The 26,418-nt window shown below is 44.1% G+C and overlaps 1 protein-coding gene and 1 long non-coding RNA gene across 7 annotated transcripts in view; one reads left to right on the top strand and one right to left on the bottom strand.

Moving 5' to 3' along the window:
- LOC105467567 (tyrosyl-DNA phosphodiesterase 1) overlaps nt 1-26,418 on the top strand; it is a 97,575-nt gene that overhangs the window by 48,608 nt on the left and 22,549 nt on the right. For all 4 annotated transcript variants that reach the window (XM_011717273.2, XM_011717271.2, XM_011717270.3 and 1 more), the window contains exon 14: nt 15,668-15,770. In XM_011717273.2, coding sequence (XP_011715575.2) covers nt 15,668-15,770 — 103 coding nt within the window. The remainder of the gene's footprint in view (nt 1-15,667; nt 15,771-26,418) is intronic.
- Nucleotides 4,950-24,986, bottom strand: LOC139364214 (uncharacterized). 3 transcript variants are annotated; one of them, XR_011625644.1, is made up of 3 exons: nt 23,014-24,986; nt 19,250-19,334; nt 4,950-6,224 (listed from the first exon to the last, which is right to left on the bottom strand). It is a non-coding gene; the product is annotated as an uncharacterized lncRNA (long non-coding RNA). The 3 variants fall into 3 exon arrangements; XR_011625643.1 differs by lacking the exon at nt 4,950-6,224 and adding an exon at nt 11,020-11,170; XR_011625642.1 differs by lacking the exon at nt 4,950-6,224 and adding an exon at nt 18,564-18,844.

Raw genomic sequence — 26,418 nt, 5'->3', positions numbered from 1 at the left:
GGCGTGATTTCGGCTCACTGCAACCTCCGCCTCCCGGGTTCAAGGGATTCTTCTGCCTCAGCCTCCCGAGTAACTGGGACTACAGGTGCATGCCACCATGCCCAGCTAATTTTTGTATTTTTAGAAGAGACGGGGTTTCACCGTATTGTCCAGGCTGGTCTTGAACTCCTGACCTCGTGATCCGCCTGCCTTGGCCTCCCAAAGTGCTGGGATTACAGGCGTAAGCCACTGCGCCCAGACATATGTGGTTAATTTTTAAATTGCTCACAATTACTCTCTTTAATCAGGACAAGTACAGTCAGCCACATTTATACATTCAGAGAAACTCAAAATTAACAGTTCACTTGAACTTATTAGGATGTTATATTAGCTGGCGATTTCCTCTTTTGATTGGTTACTTGCTTTTATGGAGAGATATTTATGGTTTTTAATAAGATTTTCCTCCCATCTGTTTTGATCCTACCATAAAATCATCCCATGTTTGATGGGCAGCCGGTTGTTAGGGAAATTATTGGGACATGATGACAACTGTGGTATTTAAATTTTACCACAGGACTAAGCAGGAGGAAGATGAGGTTTAAGAGAAGCCTTGGTTAGTGCCTAGGTGTAATTGGCAAACCCAATGAGAACAGTTACGAAAGTTGTGTATTGTGGGTGGTCAGAAGCAAGGTGGGTACCTAACACATGCTGGATCACTGTTAGAGTTGCCTAGCAACTGACAGGCAATGCGGATAGTCAGGGATGAGCAGAAATGTTGGTGCTGCCACTTCAGGAGAAAACGAGACAAGTGCTTGACTGAAAAATCACTGGCTTTTTGAGGAAACATAAAAGACATTCTCTCTCCTCTGCTTTTCAATATTACTATGCAGTACTCGTTCTCTAATGTCTGTTGCTTTGATTCTGAAACAAATCATCTCTTTTTGTTCTCCTTTGTCTGAGTATTTTGGTGAAAATAAAATTGGATTACACAAGAAAATACTTACAGATGTCATTGGGTAGACTTGGTTGCCTGGCCCTGTGGCTCTAAGATATTGGGATTAGCTGGTATGCTTCATGTGCTTTGTTACAAATGTTGGTTATCAGTACTAACGCCTACAAGTGACTTCCTTTATACAATAGAGATGATTCAAGGTCATATTACTACCCTCCCCTGCCTGCATTCTGGTACAAGCAGACTGAAGACAGCATACCCCTTACTAAAGTCTCGTGAACATCATCACGATGGAAAAAAGCTTGAGACCCCTGACTCAGTGCCTCTAGACCCTTTGCACACTGGCATTGCTAGTCACTAAGTGCACATCTGGCTTGAGATGAGGAGGTGCTACCTGGAATTTCCCACCAGGGACTGGCCTCCAAAGAAAGCCTCTCTCAAGTAATATAGCAAATACTTGTATAGTGCTTACTGTATGCTGGCCCAGAGCTTTTTTACACTAGCTCATTTAATCCTCCAAATTAGGAGCTAGGTGCTGTTACTATCCCCATTTTAGAGATATGAAAACTAAAGCATAGAGAGCTTAAATAGCATGCCCCCAGGTGACCCAGTTGGGAAGCAGGAAGAGCTAGGATTTAGACCCAGGTAGTCTGGTGTGACTATTTCTTGTTTATGTGCCAGGTGCTGTCCTAGGTTTTAGTTATAGATGATGGACAAGACAGGTATGGTCCCTGCTTTCATGGAACTTGCCTTCTAATTGATGTAGACCTATCGTCTCTCTGCTTTGGGATTGGCACAGAAACATTATTACAGGAGAGTCAGCAGGATGGTGACAGGCCGAGAGAAGGAAGGGAGGAAGCAGGTTGCCTATAAGGTTGTGAGCACAGCTCTCTGGGAGAGTTAAACATGCTGTTAGGCTTTATGGAGCTGATCATCAGCCCCAAGGAGGCTGCTCCTCCAGCTATCTCAGGTCTTAGTGGGAACCTTCCTTGTGCTATGCAGCACCAATATTTCAGGCTCCAAAAAGACAAGAATAATTCCCAGGACACTGTGCACTGTGGGACTCAGGAAAACCAAGGTAAGGCACCAGCCTTCACACACTTTATAGAGGAATCATCTTCAGAGAGCTTTTCAAGGTCTCCAAGGACCTTGACCAAATGCTGACCATATATTGGACTATTCAGTCTTACTGGCCATGTGAACAGTCCATCCACTCTGCAGCCACACTCTTAAGACATTTGCTTCTGCTCTCTAGGCCCATTTCCCCATCTGTAAAACCAGGGGTTGGGCTAAATCAGTGGATTTTATACTGTGTTCCTTGGAGCCCTGTGGGCTCTGGAAACCCCTTTCGGAAACCACCACAACAGTGGGCAGAGAGAGACAAGTGCAGGTAATTCACCCAGAGATACTTGCCCCTGTTTGCTTAAAATGTTTCATTTGAACAAAGGGTTCTCCAGGTTTAAAAAGAAAATTTAAAAAAATCATTATAATAGATCATCTCCCAGGGCCCATTCTAACAAACATTTCATAGTTCTATTAAAAGCATTAACCATTTCCAAACCTTACCTTTGTGACGTGCATTAAAATTTACTAAGCACTTGCACCTAGATTATTTCATTCATTCCTCATTATAACCCAGTGCAATGAGCAGATGGTGTTAAGTCCGTATTGTAAGTGAAGAAATTGGTGACCTAAGTACATAACCACAAGGTAACACAGCTAGCCAAAAGCAAACTCAAATCTTACAAGTCTGTTGCTCTTTTCAAGTCCTTGTATTTACTGCCTTTCCATTATAGGAGGCAGACTAAAACATTGGAACATTTCATTAGAAAATAAAACAGTAAGCAGTTTTTGATTATCACATGGGTTACTATTAAATATGTACTCAAATTATTTGGTATAGTATTCTAAATACCAATTTTGACCTGAAATTTGAAAAGCAATTTTTTTATCCTTCTTGGCAGTAATTTTTGGCATTTTGGATTATTGATGTGATGACTTCTAATTCCATCTGTGGGATCAAGGATAGATGGATCCTTTTAAAGACTAGGTCAGTAGGTAGGCTAGACTATGCCATTGGGCACCAAAGCCTCCATTTAGAGTCCAACATGGCTGTGAAACACTGCTTGGCAGGGGGAGGGTCATGATAGGCCCACGACTGAGGAACAAAGTGAGGTTGCAAGTAGATTTGTCCGAATCTATTTGGTGGTTTGTCAGACTTTACACTTGAAAAACCCCACAGGCAAGTATCTAATCTCCTTTAGTGTTCTGCTCTTATCTGCTTGAAAATATGCATCATAATCATTTTCATTTTTCTTTTCCTGCTGGCGTTTCTTTGTTAATACACTGTATCTGTAAGACCTGATATCTACCCTGGAAACACAGCTGATGTGTTGCATCTTCCTAGTAGTTAATCTCCCAAGATTCTTCAACATCTGCAGAATTTTGAGACAGGATTTCACTCTGTCACCCGGGCTGCAGTGCAATGGCATGATCACTGCTCACTGCAGCCTTGACCTCCTAGGCTCAGGAGCTCCTCCCTTCTCAGCCTCCCAAGTAGCTGGGACTACAGGTGTATGCCACCATGCCTGGCTAATTTTTTTTTTGAGACGGAGTCTTGCCCTGTCACCCAGGCTGGAGTGCAATGGCGTGATCTCAGCTCACTGCAACCTCTGCCTCCCGGGTTCAAGCAATTCTCCTGCCTCAGCCTCCCAAGTAGCTGGGATTACAGGCACCTGCCACCAAGCCTGGCTAATTTTTTTATGTTTTTAGTAGAGATGAGGTTTCACCATGTTGGCCAGGCTGGTCTCCAACTCCTGACCTCAGGTGATCCGCCCACCTCAGCCTCCCAAAGTGCTGGGATTACAGGCATGAGGCACCGTGCCCGGCCTATGCCTGGCTAATTTTTGTATTTTTTGTAGAGAAGGGGTTTTGCAATGTTGCTTAGGTTGGTCTTGAATTTCTGAGCTCAAAATTCTCTGTCTGCCTTGGCCTCCCAAAGTGCTGAGGTTACAGGTGTGAGCCACCATGCCCAGCTCCTCTTCCTCTTTATTCACCAATATTTTCATTCCACCCTTTTTTGGCTTTCAAAATTAGTCATTGTCATTATTATTTTACAGTCACTTCTTGTTTACAGTTACCCACAAGTTTACTCATTTCTTTGTACCTTTTTCTTCCTGGTAGCCCTGTCCTTTCAAATAAATTCAGTTTTATTCCTGAACTATATCTTTTGTAGTTATTTCATTGATGCCTTCTTACTGGCAATAAGCTCTGATTTATCTAAAACTTCCTTTATTTTAACCCTCATTTTTGAGTGATAATTTAACTGAATTTAAAATTCTCTGGCCAGACGTGGTGGCTCACGCCTGTAATCCCAGCACTTTAGGAGGCTGAGGTCAGTGGATCACTTGAGACCAGGAGTTCAAGACCAGTCTGGGCAACATGGCGAAACTCTTTGTCTCTACTAAAAATATATTAGCTGGGCATGGTGGCTCACACCTGTAATCCCAGCTACTTAGGTGGCTGAGGCACAAAAATCGCTTGAACCCAGGAAGCGGAGGTGGCGGTGAGCTGAGATCGCTCCACTGCATTCCAACCTGGACAATAGAGCAAGACCCTGTCTTGTTGTTGGAGGGGGGGGGAACCTGGGACAAAGTAACTGCCAACTAAGATTTTTTTTTTTTCCCCTTTTAAGACAGAGTTTTGCTCTGTCACCTAGGCTTGGCTCACTATAACCTCCACTTCCTGGGCTCAAGTCATCCTTCCACCTCAGCCTCCCAAGTAGCTGGGACTACAGGCATGCACCACCACACCTGGCTAATTTTTTTCTTTTTTAGAGATGGAGTCTCACTATGTTGCTGGTCTCACACTCCTTAGTTCAAGCAGTCGTTCTGCCTCAGCCTCCCAAAATACTGGGATTATAGGCGGGAACCACCATGCCTGGTCTTCCTCCAAGTTCCTTAAATATTTTTTTCCATTGACTTTTGAGCTCAGTTGTTAGAATTGAGAAGTTGCCATCTAATTATTGCTCCTTGTGGAAAAGCTGTCTTTTCTCTTTGGCTGCTTTTAAGATTTTCTTTACCTTTGGTATTCTTCAATTTAGCTCTGATGGATAAGTAGGTATGGATTTGTTTTTATTTAGTCTCAGCAGAGTTTATTGTATTTCTTCACTCTAAAGAGCTGATTTTTCAACAGTTCAGTAAAATTTATTGGCTATCATTAAGCATATTGACTCTCACCTTCTCTTACTTCCTTCTTGCAACTCTTATTAGATGCTTGTTGGACCCTCTCATTCAATCTTCAGTTTCTTACTTTCTACCTCTTTGCCTCTGAGTTGCAGTCTACCTAATTTCTTTAGATCTTTCTTCTGTTTCATTAGTTTTGTTTTCAGCTGTGACTCGTGGTATTTAATTCAACAGTAGAGTTTTTAATTCTAGTGACTTTATTTTACTTTTGGACCTTCTTAGATACCATATATTTCATGGTTTAGAGTTCAGACCATAGTCACACTGCCTGAGTTCAAATTCTTACTCTATCATCTAGTACCTGTTGAAATCTTGGGCAAATGACTTCCATTTCCTTATCTGTTAAATAAGGATAGTAATAGAATAGGTATCTAATAGTTAAGAATGAAAATAAATAGATTATATGAAGGTATTAAAACAATGTTTCACAGTTAATAGATGCTGCATATTAGCTGCCGTTATTAGCAAATTTGTTTTATGCTGGTTTCATTATTTCTTTTGTATGTTGTTTACTTTGAAATCTTTTGTTTGCTTGTTTTTGTTTTTTGAGGTGGGGTCTTGCTGTGTCACCCAGACTGCAGTGCAGTGGCACGTGATCATAGCTCCTGGGCTCAAGTGATTCTCCCATCTCAGTCTCGCAAGTAACTGGGACTGCAGGTGCACACCACCCTGCCTGGCTAATTTTTGCATTTTATTTTGATATGGGATCTTGCTTTGTTGTCCTGGCTGGTCTCGAGCTTCTGGCCTCAAACCTTCTGTCTTGGCTTCCCAAAGCACTGGGATTACAGGCATGAGCCACCATGCCCAGCTCAAATCATTTTAAGTATACTTATTTTTAACTTGTCATCTAATCGGCCAATCATCTGAAGTTCCTGAAGGTCTAATTATATTTTCTGTTGTCTTGCTTATGATGGATTTGGATTATTTTCACTTTTATTTTACAATTTGTGTCTTCACTGAAGCTTTAACTATAAAAATTATCTGTGACTTGAGTGGACAGACCTCTGTACCTCCAGAGAGATTTTGTTTCTGCCGGTCTCTTCAAGAACCTGGAAACAATGTCTATGTTAATATCTTGATGTAAGGTAGGGGCAGATACCTAGCATTTCAATATTTGAGAGATCAGGTAGAAGAAAAGGAGTGACCAGAGAGGTTGAAAGCAGAAAGGAAGCCACAAAGTGTAGCAGAAAACAAGGAAAAAATATTACATTAATGTTTCAATTATGCCAGGGGATAGGAGGCACTGATGGTAGAATTCTCATGCTACGGAGAGATTAAGATGAGATTAAAGAAGTTTCCATTGGATATGGCAGTGTGGAGGTTTTCAGTGACTTTCAGTGGTTTCAGGATAGTGGTTTGGGGAAAAGTCTTATTGAAAGCACATAATAGATTGAAAGGTAAGTGGGGTTCTCTGCAGTATTGTACTGGAAGTTATAGCCAGTGCAATAAGGCAAAAAAAAAAAAGACATAAAGATTGTTAAGGAAGAAGTAAAACTATATTTTCAGAAGATATGATTGTGCATTTGAAAAACCCCAAGGAGTTTAAACATGATTTCAAGATTCACTATAAAAGCAGGGTAAGACTGTGATATCAGCATAAGAATAGATAAATTGATCAATAGAACAGAGTCCAGAAATAAACACATATATCATCAAACATTTTTGACAAAGGCATCAATGTAATTCAGTGGACGAAGGATGTTCTTTTCAATAAATAGTGCTAAAGCAATTGGATATCAATGCAGGAAAAAAAAAACCTTAGCCTATCTTAGGCCATAGACAAAATTAACTTCAGATGTATGATATACCCAAGTGAGAAAGCTAAAGCTATAAAGCCTAGAACAAGAATATCCTATAACCTTGAAGTAGGCAAGATTTAGTACATAAGACATAAAATGCACTTGCAAGAAAAGATTTACACATGTTTGGACTTCAAAATATTTTAGGGCCGGGCGCGGTGGCTCAAGCCTGTAATCCCAGCACTTTGGGAGGCCGAGACGGGCGGATCACGAGGTCAGGAGATCGAGACCATCCTGGCTAACACGGTGAAACCCCGTCTCTACTAAAAAATACAAAAACCTAGCCGGGCGAGGTGGCGGGCGTCTGTAGTCCCAGCTACTCGGGAGGCTGAGGCAGGAGAATGGCGTGAACCCGGGAGGCGGAGCTTGCAGTGAGCTGAGATCCGGCCACTGCACTCCAGTCTGGGCGACAAAGCGAGACTCTGTCTCAACAACAACAAAAAAAAATATTTTAAAACTTTACTTTGTCAAAAGCCACCATTTTGGGATGGAGGAAAGGTTTTTCTAAATAAGACCTCACACTCAGATGTTATAAAGTAAAAAACTGCACCTTGGATAACTTCCTTCCTCGCCCCAAAATGGAAGAAAGTAAGCAAAAAAGACCTTCTGAACTATAAAAGTTTTCATAAACAGTTATAACTGGGCAAACATTTACAACATAATTGTAATATATGAAAAGCACTGTGTGGTGGGCAGAATAATGGCCACCCAAAGATGTCTTTGTGTAAATCCTCAGGGGCTGTGACTGTTAAATTACCTGGCAAAGGGGAATTAAGGTGGCAGGTGGGATTAGGTTTGCTAATCAACTGACCTTAAAATGGAGTGGTTATTGGGGGAGGACCCAGTATAATCACAAAGATACTTACTAGAAGACGGACAAGTCGAGAGAGAGAGAGAGAGAGAGAGAGAGAGAGCACTGCATGAAAAGGACTCAGCTGACCTCATTGGCCTTGAAGATGAAGGAACACAGACATTCCAAGGGGAATGCAGGCAGCCTCTAGAACTAGAAAAGGCAAGGAAATGAATTCTTCCTGAGGGCCTCCAGAAGAAACACAACACTCCTAACACTTTAATTTTACTTTACTTTGTGTAAGATAATGAATCTTTGTTTTCAGTCATTAAATTTGTGGCATTTTGTTAGAGCAGCAGCAGGAAGCTAATGGGCACTGCATATCAAGAGAAAAAAACAGTATCATAGTTTAAAAATTAATACTCCACAGAAGTAAACATCAGCATTCAGTAGTGATATGGGCTGACTGTATCCCCACCCAAATCTCATCTTGAATTGTAGCACCCATAATCCCCACGTGTCATGGAGGGGATCTGGTAGGAGGTAATTCAATCATGGGGGTGGGTTTCCCTGTGCTGTTCTCATGATAGTGAATATGTCTCATGAGATCTGATGGTTTTATAAAGGGCAGTTTCTCTGCACACACACTCTTGCCTGCCACCATGTAAGGCATGCCTTTGCTCCTCCTCCTCCTGCCATGATTGTGAAGCATCCCCAGCCATGTGGAACCATGAGTCCATTAAACCTCCTTTCGTTTATAAATTACCCAGTCTTGGGTATGTCTTTATTAGCAGTGAGAGAACAGATGTTATAGTAAATTGCTACCAGTAGAGTGGGGTGCTGCTATAAGGATACCCAAAAATGTGGAAGCAACTTTGGAACTGGGTAACAGGCAGAGGTTGGAACAGTTTGGAGGGCTCAGAAGAAGACAGGAAAATGTGAGAAAGTGGCAACTTCCTAGAGACTTGGAGGGCTCGGAAGACAGGAAGATGTGGGAAAGTTTGGAACTTCCTAAAGACTTGTTGAATGACTTTGACCAAAATGCTGATAGTGATATGGACAATGAAGTCTAGGCTAACATATTCCTAGAGGGAGATGAGAAACTTTTTGGGAACTGGAGCATAGGGGACTCCATGGCATTAAAACATGGCATTAAGTGTTTATAGCTTTTCCAGGCACATGGTGCAAGCTGTCAGTGGATCTACAATTCTGCGATCTGAAGGATGGTGACTCTTCTCACAGCTCCAGTAGGCAGTGCCCCAATGGGGACTCTGTGGGGCCTCTGACCCCATAATTTCCTTCTACACTGCCATAGCAGAGGTTCTCCATGAGGGCCCCATCCCTGCAGCAAACTTCTGCCTGGACATCCAGGCGTTTCCCTACATCCTCTGAAATGTAGGTAGAGGTTCCCAAACTTCAATTCTTAACTTCTGTGTACCTGCAAGGCCATTGCTTCAGAGGTGTGCTGCAGCGGTGGAACCCTCATGGAGAACCTCTGCTAGGGCAGTGCAGAAGGGAAATGTGGGGTAGGAGCCCACAGCTTGCATGGTGGGCCTGGAAAAGCAGCAGACACTCAATGCCAGCCCCTGAAAGCAGCCAAGAAGGGGGGCTATGCCCTGCAAAGTTACAGGGGCAGAGCCTGTCCAAGGCCGTGGTAGCCTACCTCTTGCATCAGCATGACCTGGATATGAGACATGGAGTCAAAGGAGATCATTTTGGAGCTTTAAGATTTGACTGCCCTGCCAGATTTTGGACTTGCATGGGGCCTGTAGCCCCTGTGTTTTGGTGAATTTCTCCCATTTAGAATGGCTGTATTTACCCAATGCCTATACCCACATTGTATTTAGGAAGTAACTAACTTGCTGTTGGTTTTACAGGGTCATAGGCAGAAGGGATGTACTTTGTCTCAGATGAGTCTTCAGACTATGGACTTTTGAATTAATGCTGAAATGAGTTTAAACTTTGGGAGTCTGTTGGGAAGGCATGATTGGTTTTGAAATGTGAGAACATGAGATTTGGGAGGGGTAAAGGGTGGCATGATATGGTTTGGCTCTGTGTCCTCACCCAAATCTCATCTTGAACTGTAGCTTCCATAATTCCCATGTGTCATGGGAGGGACCTGGTGGGAGGTAATTGAATCACAGGGGTGGGTTTTCCCAGGCAGTTCTCGTGATAGTGAATAGGTCTCACGAGATCTGATGGTTTTATAAAGGGCAGTTCCCCTGCACACGCTCTCTTGCCTGCCACCATGTAAGATGTGCCTTTGCTCCTCCTTTGCCTTCTGCTATGATTGTGAGGCCTCCTCAGCCATGTGCAACTGTGAGTCCATTAAACCTCCTTTCCTTTGTAAATTATCCAGCCTGGGGTATTTCTTCATTAGCAGTGAGAGAACAGACTAATACAAGTAGATACAGTTAAAAATACTTGATATGGTTTGGCTGTGTCCCCACCCAAATCTCATTTTGAATTGTAGCTCCCACAATTCTCACATGTTGTGAGGGGGACACAGTGGGGGCAGTTTCCCCCATACTGTTCTCATGGTACTGAATAAGTCTCATGAGATCTGATGGTTTTATAAGAGGAAACCTCTTTTACTTGGCTCTCATTTTCTCTCTTTGCCTGCTACCATCCTTATCAGATGTGACTTGTTCCTCCTTGCCTTCTGCCATGATTGCAAGGCCTCTCTAGCCATGTTGGAACTGCGAGTCCATTAAACCTCTTTCCTTTATAAATTACCCAGTCTTGGGTATGTCTTTATTGGCTACATGAGAACAGACTAATACAGTATTTAATATTGTTAGTAATCAGAGATGTCAAATTTAAATTAGACATATTTTACCTATTAGACTTGTAAAACTTTTAATAGATACTATCCACCTAGTGTTCTCAAGAGTCTGAGAAAAGCATACTTCTATACACTATTGCTAATAATCTAAATAGGATAGATGCTTGAGACAGAAATTGGACAGAATCTATCAAAATTAAAGATTATGTCCCTGTGTATACCTGCATACAACTTGAATCTTTTACAGTGAGAATATCTTTACACATCACTTGTGAAATGTCTTTTCAATCCATAAAACAGAACCTAAGAGTGATACAAGAAAACCTACAGAGAATGCAAAATGGAAGGAAACCTACAATGTCTGTGTTTGTGGCACACACACTGCTGTGGAGTTTTAGGAAAGGGACAACAGCAGCATTGGCTGGAGTCATGGTTTCCCGTCCACATCCGTACAGCTGCTTGGTCTCCATCTTCTCCAGCACCCGCTGTTAACATTCTGTTTTATTGCAGCTGTCCGTGAACATGTTTGTCCCCTCATCCCTGGTCCTCTAGAAGTGTGGTGGCCAAAGCCTCAGTCTGTACATTGTCTCTGTACTCTTTGTGCTGCTGCTGCTGCCTAGACTGTTAAGTAATTAATGATGAAAAGAAATATTTTATCAGTGGACATATGTTACCATAACAGCAGTCATCCTTGGGGACTTGTACATCTTCTAAAAAAAAAAACTTAAAAGTGAATCTAATCAGCCACTCTAATTGGTGTTTAAGCAGGCATTGGTGATGGCAACTGTTCCCGTTACCAAAGTTCAGGTTTTGAAAAATGCGTGGAGCAGGGTTTGGCCCAGAGGTCATCTTCATAGCTCCCCACTTCCTTTCTTAGGCAGTTGTTTCCCCCATGTGTTATCATGAACATGCAACAAGTACTCCCCAGTGGTAAACCTCCAGTGAAACTCAGAGATTTTACCTTAGGGTGAGACTGCATCACTGGAGGGGAACACTGTAGTTCACGTGAGCATGGGTGTGTCTCATCATTGTAAACTCTAGCCTGGAAAGGGATTTTCGGTCTCACAGGCTGACAGCCCTCATTCTGGAGACAGGAACCTAAAGCCCAGGGAGGAGAGGAGTGGCTTAAGGAGTCACAGTGAGTGGGGAAGCCGAGACACAAACTGCTCCTGATTCAGGGTCCAGGGCTCTCTTCTCAGCATGTGCCTGCCTGCCTTCTCCATGTGCCTCACATGCCATTCCTGTGCTCTCCTGAGATTTCCTGTAGGAATTTTTTTGTCATACCTTATCAAGTTTACTCTTAAAAATGTAATGTTTGGGACAAAATATTCATATTGGGGACTGAGGTCAAACCTGTAATAAACAGTCACACCTCACAAGCCCCGTGGCAGGGCATTCTACCACCATTTGCACTCCTTGTAGGCAAGGGGATGATAAACTGCCTAATTGAGCAACAGATCATTGGTCAACTTAGCTGTGGTGGCTTGGTGCCTCATTCAGCTCAGACTGCTATACAGAGCAGCTTATAAATATATTTCATAGTTCTAGAGAATGAAAGTTCAATGTCAGGGTGTCAGCATGGCCAGGTACCAGTGAGGGCCCTCTTCTGGGCTGCAGCCTGCTGAGCTCTCACTGTGTCCTCACAAGGTAGAAAGCGGGCAAGGCAGCTCTCTGGGGTCTCCTTTATAAGGGCACCAGTCTCATTCATGAGGACCCCATCCTCATGACATAACTAACCCAAAGCCTCTGCTCCTGACACCATCACATTGGGGGTTAGGATTTCAACATATGAATTCTGAAGGACAAAACATTCAGTCCCTAACACTTAGTAATGGTCAACTTGTCTACCCTCAACCACAATTTCCAGAATTCCCTTTCTTGTATGTTTTCAATTAGGTGGGCCCCAAGGGAGATTCTTATATTTGGAGAGCAAATGTGATACAGCAGCCTTTTTATTTTTTATTTTTTATTTTTTTGAGATGGAGTTTCGCCTTTATTGCCCAGGCTAGAGTGCAGTGGTGCGATCTTGCCCCACAGCAACCTCCTCCTCCAGGGTTCAAGCGATTCTCCTGCCTCAGCCTCCTGAGTAGCTGGGATTACGGGTATGCACCACCACACCTGGCTAATTTTGTATTTTTAGTGGAGACAGGGTTTCTCCATGTTGGTCAAGCTAGTCTCGAACTCTCAACCTCAGATGATCTGCTGCCTCGGCCTCCCAAAGTGCTGGGATTACAGGCGTGAGCCACTGCGCCCAGCTGAGACAGCAGCCATTTTTATAACTCAGCGTTGTCACTGTGTCCAGCAGAAGCTGGACCTCACATCCCCTCACGTCCTCCTTCAGCTTTTCTAACTCCTGGCCCTCATCACGTGTGAATTTTTTCTGTGATGAAGGTCCTCTCTTTTGCAAGACATCCACACCTGCAGTACCAGAGGCACAAAAACCACGTGGTTTTCAGTCCTCACAGTCTTCAGTGCATGCCTGTGGCTCCAGCTAGTTATTCTCCACTTTATGCTTATCCTCCTCTGGCTTCTGCCTGCCCTGTAGACTTCTAGCTCCAGCATCAGGACAAAGATAACAGCCTTATAAAGACTTTAACCAGCTCCTACAATTACATGATAATAAATTCCTGTAAGAAATACACACACACACACACACACATATATATACATATATATATACACACACACAATTTCCTAGTTATGTTTCTGTGATTGAACCCTGACTGATACACCCCCAGAAGCTACTGTCTTATTCATCATGACTTTATTAAGCGTTTGGTGGGTAGTGTTTCTGGTGGAATGGTAGACCATGGGACCTCCAGAGTTCTACCCTAAGGATCTAAAGTAAATTAAATGCCCCACCCCTCTTTAGTGATGAAGCATCCCTCAGTATCCAACAACAACATAAACCATAGCACTTGGGAGAGAAAGCTGCCCAGTCCAGTAGACAAAAGAACAATGGAAGAACGAGGGCAGGGGGAACAAAATGGTGAAAACAAGTTCTCAACAGAAGCCAGGACAGGCAATGGACGATGGATTCCATGTGGAGAACAGAAGCTAGAACTCCTTTGGAGTTATGGGAGCAAGAGAGTCCTATGGTGTCGCTGTGCCTCATGAAAGACATGGTGCTTTTGCTGTACATGACGCCCACGTGTGCGCACACACACACACCCCACCCCCCTGCCCCCCCACCCCACAAGAGTTTGGAAATACCCCATGTTCCTGGCTGCCCCAGGTGCCAGTGATTCAAAGTATTACCCAGAATGTAAAAAGTTATTAAAGATATGTCAGGGAATGTTGATTTATCACCTAGACAACCTGCAAGTGACTTTCAGGTTCTCAGTGTTCACGGTAGAGTTTCTAAGGTTCCAGATGCTTAGAAATCTGTTAGAAGCCAAATACAAGGAGGGATTGGAGGAAGCCATCTGAAAGGCTGTCCTTGTGATCTCTTTTGAACTTTACTTTGGAATAAGCCCTCAAATCTTGGAATGCTAAGAAAACACAACTCATCGGGAAAGAATGAGAACAGCCTTCCAGAAGATACCTCTGTGTTGTCATGATACTGATAGTCAAGAGTTGGCTAGAAAGTGATCATCTAAAAAGTGAGAAAAACACCTTAGACCCACTGGTTGGTTTTGCCTTTAGACTTTTCTCTTTGCCAAGGAGATGACCTGTTTTTACTAACAGGTCAAAGACCTAAAAGCAAGATGTCATCTTGGACTTTTAAAAAAAGGTTTTTTCCTAGAATCATAATACCACTTTATCATAAACATCAGCTTCCTCTTCACTTAATGTCTCAACGACGTCACAGACAGTGATGTTTATGATCGTGGTCCTTGTGCAAAGGTTTCCTGTCCTCAATATGGTTCATTTAGGAAGCCAGGAAAGTTTGTAAATAATGCTCTGTTTTCTTAAGTCAGCCTAATCGCTTCAAGATTTTTCCTTAGCTCTGATTTCCACCTTCTTCTTTCTCTGTTCCCATAGAACCCTTAACAAACATTACTCTTTTTATCTTACTTGGTCATTGTTTTTGTTTGACTCTCCAATTCCAGCAGACAATAGTTCCAGCACATAACTCAGAAAACATACTTGGTGCACCAGTGAGTGAATCTTGAAAAAGTCCCAGTCATCCACAAAGTCAGGCTGTAAAGAGTTTTCTGAATAGCTGAGGTTTATAAGTTTTAAAAATAAAATAGAACTTGGGTGAACCTAACTGAAAAAAATGTTTATTGTGGGTTTATGTTAATCTCTGACACATTGCTTGATTTTTTTTTCTTTTTCTTGAGACGAGGTCTTACTGTCTTCCAGGCTGGAGTGTGGTGGTGCGATCTCCACTCGCTGCAACCTCCACCTCCCAGGCTGAAGCGATCCTCCCACCTCAGCCTTCCAAGTAGCTAGGACTGTAGGTTCGCGTCACCATGCCTGGCTAATGTTTTGTACAAATGTGGTTTTGCCATCTTTCCCAGGCTGATCCTGGGTTTAAGTGGTCTGCCCACCTCGGCCTCCCAAAATGCTGGGATTACAGGAGTGAGCCACTATGCCTGACTTGTACCGTGATTTTTTAGCTACAACTCTTTGAACATATAAAACATCATTCTGAATGTACCATTTCTTTCTAGATACAAATAACAGTCTATTGCTCTCAGAGCTGTTTTCTTCACATTGAAAGTAGAAATTAGCACTACCTGGCAAAAAAACTGAAAAAGGAAATATGAAGCTTAAGATACTACTGCATAAGATAATATTAACTTTTTTCTTAAATGCTGGTTTTATATACAACAAAACCAGAAATCCTGGCTACTCCAGGATCGTGAAAAGAAAAGGGGCTTTAGAAAGAAAAAAATAAAATCTAAGGAAAGATAATTATTTTAATAGCTGCCCTCAGGAAAATGCAGATGAGGGTGAAGCTATCCCAAATTAGCAATTAGATAAATCTTGAGGATTAGAGAACAGCAGGATTTAAATTCTCTTTTCAAAAATGCAGCAGCTCTGCTAGAAAATGAATGAATGTGATTGCAGCTATATATTTTTTTGACCGGTGCTCTTGCAGCTGTGGAAGTTTGACCCACACTGAGATGCCTCCCTGAGTCAGCCCTTTCTGTGTCCTTGCCTCTGCAGCGCGAATCTGTCCAAGGCCGCCTGGGGAGCACTGGAGAAGAATGGCACCCAGCTGATGATCCGCTCCTACGAGCTTGGGGTCCTTTTCCTCCCTTCAGCATTTGTAAGTTTACACTTGCAACGCACAGTGGGTCACATGTGAAATGATTTGGGTTTTGTGTTCTCTTCCTTTAGTCACAACAGCTTGCCTAAGGTTGGCAGGAAACAGTCAGGATTCTTACCCAGAGCCTGCGCTCTTAACCACTGGTCTGTACCTCTGAGCTTACTGAACACTCACCAGTCTGGGCGCAGCGGAATACCTGCTCTCAAGGCATGTACTTGATTAGGAATTGACTGTGTGCTTCCAGCAAAATTAATAACATTTAAAATAAATATTGCAAACTACAATGTGAAGATTTATCTCAAGGTGGTAGATGACAAGTCACCAAAGGAATGGCCCAATCAATCACAAGATGTTTTAGGTAGGGGTGACTGGATGATGAAGTTGGGAAGCAGGAGAGCTTGGCAGAGTATTTGAAAGATGCTTAGGATATAGGCTGTATAGAGAGAGGTGGGAATGGCATCACTGTTGGAAAGGAATTAGTAGTAGCACAAACTGGGAAGCAGAAATTGGTTCACATCATCATCTAGAGTTTGGCCAGGCAGGGCCAGGGGGTGGCACAAAGGACATATGCCTCTGGCCCAGTAAGCCCCCTAGAAAAGCACCATGTCGAAGTGGTCTCTCGAGATGTCCAGCACAGCCAGCTTGTCTCCCAGCTCTGGAGCCACTTGAGGTTTCTGTGTCCAAACACCAGAAGGAGTGGCTTGCACATAGGGACTGGGGTGTATAAGCCATCTGTTATCTCTAAATGCTAGAATCACACTTGACCCAGAGAGACATTCCCACCATAAGAGGCACATGGACTAAGATCTCCCATGTCACTTCCTCATACTCACCGTGCGCACACACACACAGAATCGCCCACACGATGAGATGGCTGATGCTTCTTCCTTCCTTCCTCCCTCTCTCCCTCCCTTCCTTCCTCCCTTCTTCCCTTCCTGTCACTGTGGGCACACACTTAGAATCACCCACACAATGAGATGGCTGATGCTTCACCCACACAATGAGATGGCTAATGCCTTTTCCTTCCTTCCTTCCTTCCTTCCTTCCTTCCTTCCTTCCTTCCTTCCTTCCCTCCCTCCCTCCCTCCCTCCCTCCCTCCCTCCCTCCTTCCCTCCTTCCTTTCCTCCTTCCTTCCTTCCCTTCTTCCCTCCCTCCCTCCCTCCGTTCTTCCCTTCCCTTCCCCCCCACCACCCGCAACTGGCTATAGTTGAATTTATGACAAACACCCATGACAAAGCGCCATTGTGGACGACTGTGACTGGACCAGAAGATTTAGCTGAGGAGTTGGTGTGTGCTTGTCCTCAGACTTCAATCTGGACTAATCCGGTTTTTTTGTTTTTGTTTTTGTTTTTTAAGACAGAGTCTCACTCTGTTGCCCAGGCTGGAATGCAGTGGCACAATCTCAACTCACTGCAACCTCCACCTACAGGATTCAAGCGATCTTCCTGCATCAGCCTCCCCAGTAGCTGGGGCTACAGGCGCCTGCCACCACGCCCAGCTAATTCTTGTATTTTTGATAGACACGGGGTTTCACCATGTTGGCCAGGTCTCCAATTCCTGGCCTCAAGTGATCTGCCTGCCTCAGCATCCCAAAGTGGGATTACAGGTGTGAGCCACCGCCTAATCCAGTCTTAAGGCACGCTGGAGAGCACCCACCTTCCCAGCCCACCCCAGCGTTGCTCACTGTTTCTCACCCCATGCTAAGGTGAAGAGCTCTTTTCTCCCTTTCTCTCCCCTCTTCTCACCAATCTATCCATTCTTTCTCTTTCCATCTCAGTTTCACTACAAAACTATATAACCTCTTTTAGTTATAAGATTTCAGCTTTATCACACAACTTCTGGGTAACGATGAAGTCACAACAGTAGGAGGTGTGATTGTAGTGACTGTGGCTTTTATAATAACTGAGGCTGGAGTTCTCGCCCAATAATAAGTACTGGAATAAATTCCACATCACTCCTGTTTGGCTTCTGTTGTCAGCATTTACAAAAGTCTGGTCCTTTGTAACTGTTCTGCCCATGAAAATGCTGATCATGAAAATGCTAATAGGAAGAAATGTATTGCCCTTCCAGGTCCTCTAAACCCTTCTGAGCTATTCATTTTTTACCCCAGGTATTCTTTCTCTGACTATCCATTAATGCAGGCTAATGGAGAAAAAGAAATAATCATTTGGAATGCCTAAACTGACTGTATAGGTGGGCTCTTCTATATTTTGGAGTAAGAAAGAGCCCCATTATAGCACATTCTGGGTAAAATAGAGGTTGCATTATTTATAAAGACCGTCAGACAAGAATATAAAACAGATTCCACCCCTTCTAGACTATGCCAACAGATTCAAGAGCTAGGCCCCGATTAGGGTGACATCGTAATTAACAGTCTAAGATTGTAACTGATTTTCCAAGAGTTTGTTAGCACATCTCAAAAAACAAAGCCTGGAACAGTGCTTTCCAGCAGGCTTCCATCATGAACCTGGTGAGGCCCCACTCACTGTACCTGTCTTCTCATCAGCCATTGTCCCTTTGGTTGGGCTGTCTGTGTCCTTCAGTGAATCACAAATGACTTGGGCAGAGCGCTCTAATCAGGCATTGTGGATGGTACACAGAATGGCTTTACCCTTCCCCTCCCATGGAGCTCATAGGGTAGTTGGCCAGGGTGGTCATAGAGTCAGATGGCCACCTGATACACCTAAGCAATGAGACAGAGTCATCCTTCCTGGGTGAGAGCCGGGGGCTGAGACCTGGGGGAGGTGCCTACCTGAGTGAGCAGAGCCAGAGGACTTTGTTGTGTGTTACAGAAACCAATTTGTGCCCACAGAAGCCCACAGATGAAAGGAGTTTACTGAAAAGATGCTGGGGTGGATGTCACGGGATCAGAGGAGTTGCTGAGCAGCTGAGACTTGGAAGTGACAGGGCCAGGCCCTCTTAGGGGACTCAGCAGCGGCCCTTCTCCCTAGGTTACTGCAGCTAGCATGACTGTGCAGCCCGGTGCTGGCCATTCCACCTCCTAGTGACACCTCAGGCCTAGATCTGCCCTCCATGACTCAGGACTCTCCCAGCTCTGTCCCCAGAGAATGAGCCTGTTTCCAGAGAAGGGAGGATGGATGTGGGCGAGGAAGTCACCCTGAGGGGTAGATACTACCAGGGGGTTTCACCCATAAGTGAGTTGATGTGCGTCTCGTCAGTCTGTGAAAAGGGTTGGGTTTTTTTGATACAGGAGACTTTAAGTGTCTGTATCACAACATCTATGTTGTCTACTGATATGTGAAGCTTCTGGAAAAAAAGTAGACCTTTGCTCAGCCTTCACAAAATTAACATTGATGGTTTTGACCTTGAGGATGACCCAGGGATTTGTGCCATGAGGTAGTTTGTCATTTCGCTGAGTTTATACGTGCACAGGAATGAGACGCTTAGCTTGTGAAAGAGAGGCTGTCCAATGGAACAGCTCGACAGTTCCCTCCTCAAAACATACCCCAGGCTCCTACCTGAATGTTCCAGTGGCCTGGGACTGCCCTCCTTCACACTCACTTCAGTCCCACACACACCCTGTGTCTGCTGTCTTCCAGGCCCCTGCAGAGGGAATAAAGGATGAGGTGGAGGCTTCGTTCTCGGGAAACGCATGGATAAGTTGAGGAAACAGACACCGGTGATTACAATATGTGACAAGAAGTAGGGTGTGGGGCATTCAAAATACAGGGGCTCTGAGAAGGGGGACCATGTAGTCTGCCTGGGGGGCTTAGGAAAGGCTTTGTTAAGGAGATGGCATTCGATCTCACTCTTGAGAAAGGAGTATGAGCTTAACCTGCTGTCAGGGAAGAGGAGGCTTCCAGACAGAGATAATAGTGCAGGCTGTGTGTGGGAAAGAGCCAACAGTTCTGTGTGCCTGGAATGGGGATGGGGCGTGGGTGTGAGAGGCTGGAATTCCAATCTGAAGGAGACCAGAGAACAGAACACACCACTGGCCTTGATTCCACGTGGATAGTAGAAAGGCATCATTTTTTTAAGCAGGGCTAGTGGTCTCAGGCCAGTTTTCAGAGAATTTGAATCTTATAAAATATAACTCTGAAATTAGGATTATGATTTATACTATTTAAAATGTACTCGAGGATATAGCACATTGCATGTATTATCAAAATCATCATCTTAGCCACATAAGCCACACTGTTGAACAAACCTGATTATTAATGAGTCACTGTTACCATTCACCTCACTCTCTTGGCATGTCTTTTCTTTTTGTTTTTTTTCCTTTAAGACAGACTCTTGCCCAGTTGCCCAGGCTGGAGTACAGTGGTGCCATCATAGCTCACTGCAGTCTCGACCTCCCAGGCTCAAGCAGTCCTCTCACTTTAGCCTCCTGAGTAGCTGGGACTACAACTGTGTGCTACTACGCCCAGCTGACTTGTTAATTTTTTTGCCATGTTGCTCAGACTGGTCTTGAACTGCTGGGCTCAAGTGATCCTTCTCAGCCTCCCAAAAGATCTTGTCATTTCTCACTCCTTAATGCTGCTTGATAATTTGTTCCCCCTGAACTACCCCCGCAACATCACATGTTGGGCGAGTCAGCTGTTACTGCCATGGCCCCCACTTCACCTCCCTGGGCCACACCCATGCTGTGGGAATGGGCCTTGTAGACCACAGATCTGGTTATGTTACCTGCTGGAGATCCTGTAAGGCAGAATCCAGGCTCCTTAGTGGGGCTGCTTTTCCCCTTCGTGCTCCGACTCCTAACGTCTCCTTCCTGGTACTTACTGTTTCTGCTGTGCAGAACTCATGGCTCTCACTACAAGCCAGATCCACCCTGCTAGCCAGCCATAATCTGTACTGAGAATGACACCTTTACACCCCACCTCTGCCTGCTGCACCTGTATTCACTCCAGGCACCCCTCCTCTGCATCCACAACTTTCTAGAACCTGGGGCTCAGCACATATCCCACTTTGCATTGTGACCACCGACTCGTGTCTTCTGGACCAGAGTGAGCTGAATGGGTCATGTGGGAGGCTTTTCCTAAGTGTCTGTTAGTTGAAGTTGTTTCCTTTAAGTTGACCCATACCGAACAATGTGAGAATTGTGTGAAACAGTATGGAGACTGTGATTTTGGTCCAGTGGGTATTGTGTGCAGTAGGTGCTTAAATCTGTTCACAAATTGTGTTGTAAAGCAATTTGCAATATGGAATAGCTCATCTGTAGCTGTCTTGAAATTAAAATACACATACACTTAGGAGTCCACTGCAGTACTTACAAATGCCAATCCCTATAAATTAACTTAATAAATATCTTAAAGATTTCTGTATCTTCTGAGCAAACTATCGCAAGGACAGAAAACCAAACACCACATGTTCTCACTCATAGGTCAGAATTGAACAATGAGAACACTTGGATACAGGGTGGGGAACATCACACAATGGGGCCTGTTGTGGGGTGGGGGGACGGGGAGGGGTAGCATTAGGAGATATACCTAATGTAAACGACCAGTTAATGGGTGCAGCACACCAACATGGCACATGTATACATATGTAACAAACCTGCACTTTGTGCACATGTACCTTAGAACTTAAAGTATAATAATAATAAAAAAATGATAAAAATAAAAAAAGATTTCTGTATCATAATCCTAAAATGTTTACTGACAAGAATGCAGTTTATCATAAAATGAGGCCAGGCATTAATATCTTTTTTTAGGTTTCCCTGTTCAGTACCAGCAAGACATGCCTTTTAGTGTTTTTGGCTTCATGTTTGCCAAATAGACTGACTTAATACAGAATTTTTTAGACATCCTTCAGGCTGGACGTCATCCAGAATTTACTTCCTTGAGATCAGCCCTCCTTCTTATCTCTTGGTAGAACTCTGTGTCCACATCACCCACGTGTCTGAGTTACCAGCAGCCAGAGTTGCCACTTTTGTCCTTCACCAGTAGGCCGTGTCACTTGCTCTGTTCTGGGAGGCTCATTTGGAGCCATTGTTGCCGATAGTCAAGCTTAGCGCCCAGAATGGCACAGTGTCACACACTGCAGAGGCCTCACCTAGAAAAGGAATCCTGCAGTTCTCTACTTCCCCACAGCCATGATTAGGGCCTGTCACTCTGGAACCAAGTTGCCATGTGATGTGACACTACTGTGAACTAAAAATACAGCAGGTGGAGAACCAGCGTTTCCCATTCATGATAAAGATGCCATTTGAACCCTGGGATTGATCTGTAGGCTGTAAGTCCCTGGTACCACGTGTTCCTATTTTTTTCTTGTTCTTTTAAGTGAATAAATCTGGAAATACATCCTTTTAAGAGCAACCTTACTTGTACAGTATGTTGTCAGTAGCTTCCCCTTTGACTAAGAACACTTTCAAGAGCTTTGGAGAGTCACATCAAGGTACATTTGACTTTGTATGTCCAACACTTAGTGATGCTTGGTATATAGTAGTCGCTTAACAAAACTTCGTTAATTTAAATCAAAGACTTTATTCTTTTCAGGTCTAAAATCAATTTATCAATTATATAATGTTTTCTGGGTTGTCCCTTTAAGTGTATTTAACTTTTAAATTAGACTACGGTTCAGAAAGTCTCAATATAGGAAAGCTGTGATTATTTCAAAGATCAGTAGCTATATTCCAAACCCGAAGGCCTCTGAGCATGTATCAGGGAGGTACCAGTACTTCTCTCTTTGGACCTCATTCCTTTGGTGTTTATTGAACACATACTCTGTCAGGCACTGAGTAGGCCTTGGACTGGAGCCTGTCTAGCGCACTGTGGCTAGAATTCCTCCTGCCTCTGGGAATAATATTGCACATAGGTATCTGAGAAGCCTGCATCAGGGTCCAGTACTGTTTCCTTCCGGATGAAGGTGGCCCAGGTGTCCCTGTGCTGATCTCAGCCTCTTCTGAGCCCCAGTGTCACTTGGTCCTGTGCTAGTGGGTTCCAAAAAGTCAAGTCTTTAGTTTCTCTTTTCTCTGTTCTGTTTAAACTTCTTCATTGTGAACACGGTGTGTACCACAAGTACATGCACTCTTATGATGTGACTCTGGCTGGAAGAACTAATACAGTTTACAAGAGCCACCACCTTCACCCTCTCTTTGTCTTCCCTCCAACACCAGCCCTGCCTACCTGCCTTGGGCCCAGCCCGTCTGTTGTGGGCCCCCAGGGTTTCCCAGGAGGCCACAGAGGGGCAGCAATTTGACATGGCGTATCTTGGTACCCACTGATATTCTCACATCCAGCAAATAAAGCCACAGCTCTTGCGTTCTACTCCTTCCTCTCACCTGTCCACATCCTATACCATCTGCCCTGGCGAGAACTTCTCTGCCTGTTCCTACTGGTCGTCACCTTCTCTCTCCCCTGGATGAATGGACCCTTCCCTGCCTGTTTTCCCCATTTCAGCCTACTGCTGGGTTTCTACCCACATGTCAATGTCTGTGTTCCTCTGCCCCTAAATCCGCAGCAGCAGTCTTTGGCCCACGAGATGATGTCCGGACTCCTTTGTGTGACATCAAGGTCTACTGTGAGCTGGAACAGCATGTCCCCCAGGCTGCAGCCACCCACAAGTATTAGCACATTAAGGCACGTAGGCTGTAGCAGCAATGGCCCCTTTTTACTAGTAGTGTGGTCCTGGGCTCTACTGCTCTTTGCCTCAGAAACTCTGAAGTAACTTGGTAAGAGAATATGGGAGAACACATTGAACAGATCCCTTAGGGACCTCAGATCTCTAGGAGCCAAAATGAGAGAAAGAGAATGAACTTTGAAGTGAGACAGAGAGGAGCTGGGATCCTGCTTACAAGCTGTGTTAGACTTGGCCCCCTTACTCTACTTCTGTAGGCCCCTTTTTCTCCTTGTACAATGGAAACAATGTAACTCATAGGATCTCATGTGAGATCAAGAGTTATAACCTACTAAGTGTTTACAGCAGTGCCTGGTACTTACCAAGTGCTCAGTAAAGGTTGCAGTTGATATTAGCGGTAGCAGCAATCGCGTATAAGCCACACAGTTCAACAGAAGATTGAAAGCAGGGGCTGATACTCTGTGGGTTTTCAGTCAAATCAGAATCTTGATGTCACTTCTGTGATGTTGCACTCTTTTCTTTCCTTCTGAACTGCATTCCCCCAGCCCCACACAAACAGCCCCTTTGCTTATCAAAAACCCATCCTTCAAAATCCCATTAGGTTTACACTTCTCCACAAAGCTTTTCCTAAGCCCCTAGCTGGAAGCACTTTCAGTCGTGATCATGCCTTGCAGGAAAGATGCCACCACCTTCCTGTAATTTATTTCCTTGCCAATTAGTTGATCTTTGACTAAGTGTGCCCCTTCTGGGAAGTTCAACTGCTGTCACTGTTTTATCCAGGAAAGCCTGATGCCTTGTGTAGGGTTTTACCACTTGAGGTTGCTACTCAGATAGATGCAGATAAAAACATAAATTACATCTCTAACTGAAACTGAAGCATGCCTCCTGTTCCCCATGATTGAGCTAAGCTGCTAAACCTAAATCATCACAGCGATAATCAGCTCTTTCACTCCCAAAGCTGAAGAAAGGAAAAGCCAGCAATTTCTTATGTGTGATATATGTCCACCCTCTCACCTGGTGTTTTATAAACTTATTGTCTTAACTGTCTTCTAAGTATCTATGCCTGGGAGGGTGCCTTCCTCTGTTTCGCAAAATGCCAAGTGATACCACTGTGATATAGAAATAATGATCATTAGAAGACAGCCTCAAATTATTTGACATTCAGATTGAAGGGGAAAAGTAGTACTTTTTTGTAATAACCTAGAATTTGGATCATAAATGGCATTCAAAATAAAAGCATATTGGTTTCTGTCAGAAAGGGATAGTTCAAACCTTCTCACATCTGAAGTCAAATATCACAAAATGGAATCATGGGTTGAGCACACAGCCTCAGATCTGCGCCCAGGCCATAAAGAGCCATAACCTGTGGCCATGATACATTTGAAAATATCAGTACTAATAGGAGCTAAATAAGAGAGAAGTCATATTTTACCTGAAACTCCAAAAAAGTATTTAATAATCATTAACTTGTTATCACTTCCCAACCACTGGCCTCTTTATTTTTTAAAATGTCCAAATACCAGGGTTTCTAGAATTCAGCTCATCTTGACCCTGCCTGCCTTAAATTTTCAAGGAATTCTTCCTTTGTCACAGTTCCTGGTGGTGAATGTGAGACCATTTGTTTGCTTGGTGGAAGGAATGTAAGACCAAGAATCAGACATGGTATGATTTCTAGCCCCGCCAACTTTTTTTTTTTTTTTTTTTTTTTTTGGGACAGAGTCTCGCTTTGTCACCCAGGCTGGAGTGCAGTGGTGCCGTCCCGGCTCACTGCAACCTCCGCCTTCCGGGTTCAAGCGATTCTCCTGCTTCCGCCTCCCAAGTAGGTGGGATTACAGGTGTCCACCACCACACCTGGCTAATTTTTTGTATTTTTAGTAGAGACAGGGTTTCTCCATGTTGGCCAGGCTGGTCTCAAACTCCTGACCTCAGGTGATCTGCCCACCTCGGCCTCACAAAGTGCTGGGATTACAGGCATGAGCCACCGTGCCCAGGTTGTTTTGTTTTGTTTTTTTTCTTTTTCTTGGGTGGGGGGAGGGCAGAGTTTTGGTTTTGTCACTGTCATCCAGTCTGGAGTACAGTGGCGTGATCTCAGCTCACTGCAACCTCCGCCTCCTGGGTTCCAGCGATTCTCCTGTCTCAGCCTCCCAAGTAGCTGGGATTACAGGCATAGTCCTCCATGCCTGGCTAATTTTTGTATTTTTAGTAGAGACAGGGTTTCACCATGTTGGCCAGGGTGGTCTCGAACTCCTGACCTCAGGTGATCCACCCACCTCGGCCTCCCAAAGTGCTGGGATTACAGGTGTGAGCCATTGTGCCCAGCCTTGCCACTTTTAATAGCTGTATGGCCTTGGGCAACTATTTAACCTCCAAATATGTTTCCTCCTCTGTAAAATAGGAGTGATTACATCACAGAGAATTGCTCTGAAAATACTTACAATTATACTCATTTGTTTCCTGGAATATGTACCATGGGCCAGTCATTGTTAAATAACTTATATATCTTCACAGTAGCCCTATGAGTTAGGTGCTAGGAAACCAAGGCACAGAAAGGCTAAGTAACTTGCTTAGAACCATACAGCAAGTAAGCAGTCTGCAAAAGCAAGAGATAATTAAGGGCTTCCTCAGATCCAGAGTGTGTCAAAGGTGTCAGGTGAGCAGGGACACCTGGGGGCAGGTGCTGCTGAGCTGGCCTGCCCGCCCTCCATGTCTTCCCTGTCCCCCTCCTCTGTGTCAGGGCCCTTGCCCTCCTGGGACGTGCCTGCTTTGTGCTTCACCCACCCTGCCTTTGATTATCCTGTTCTCACGCTTGGTATTCTTCCCATCATCTCTCTGTTTATTAAAATTATACCAATTTTTCAAGCCCTAGCTAAAATATCCTCTACAAAGCCTTTCCTTATCCTTCTTGGATAAGGAAAATGACTGGAAGAAGGGCATTTCTTCCTATTTTGTGTAGAGTTTGCCACCTCCTGCCTTTCACTGTATTACTGGTCACCATCTTCATCAGTGCTGTAACCCATACCTTTCTGTAGGTCTTGACATACACAAAATGCTTTCATACAGGTTGTGCTATTTGCTCTTGTGCAGAAGCTTATAAAATAAGCAGGAAAGG

Source organism: Macaca nemestrina, chromosome 7, assembly GCF_043159975.1.
Source record: "Macaca nemestrina isolate mMacNem1 chromosome 7, mMacNem.hap1, whole genome shotgun sequence".
Lineage (NCBI taxonomy): Eukaryota > Metazoa > Chordata > Mammalia > Primates > Cercopithecidae > Macaca > Macaca nemestrina.
This window is presented reverse-complemented; position numbering and strand designations above follow the sequence as displayed.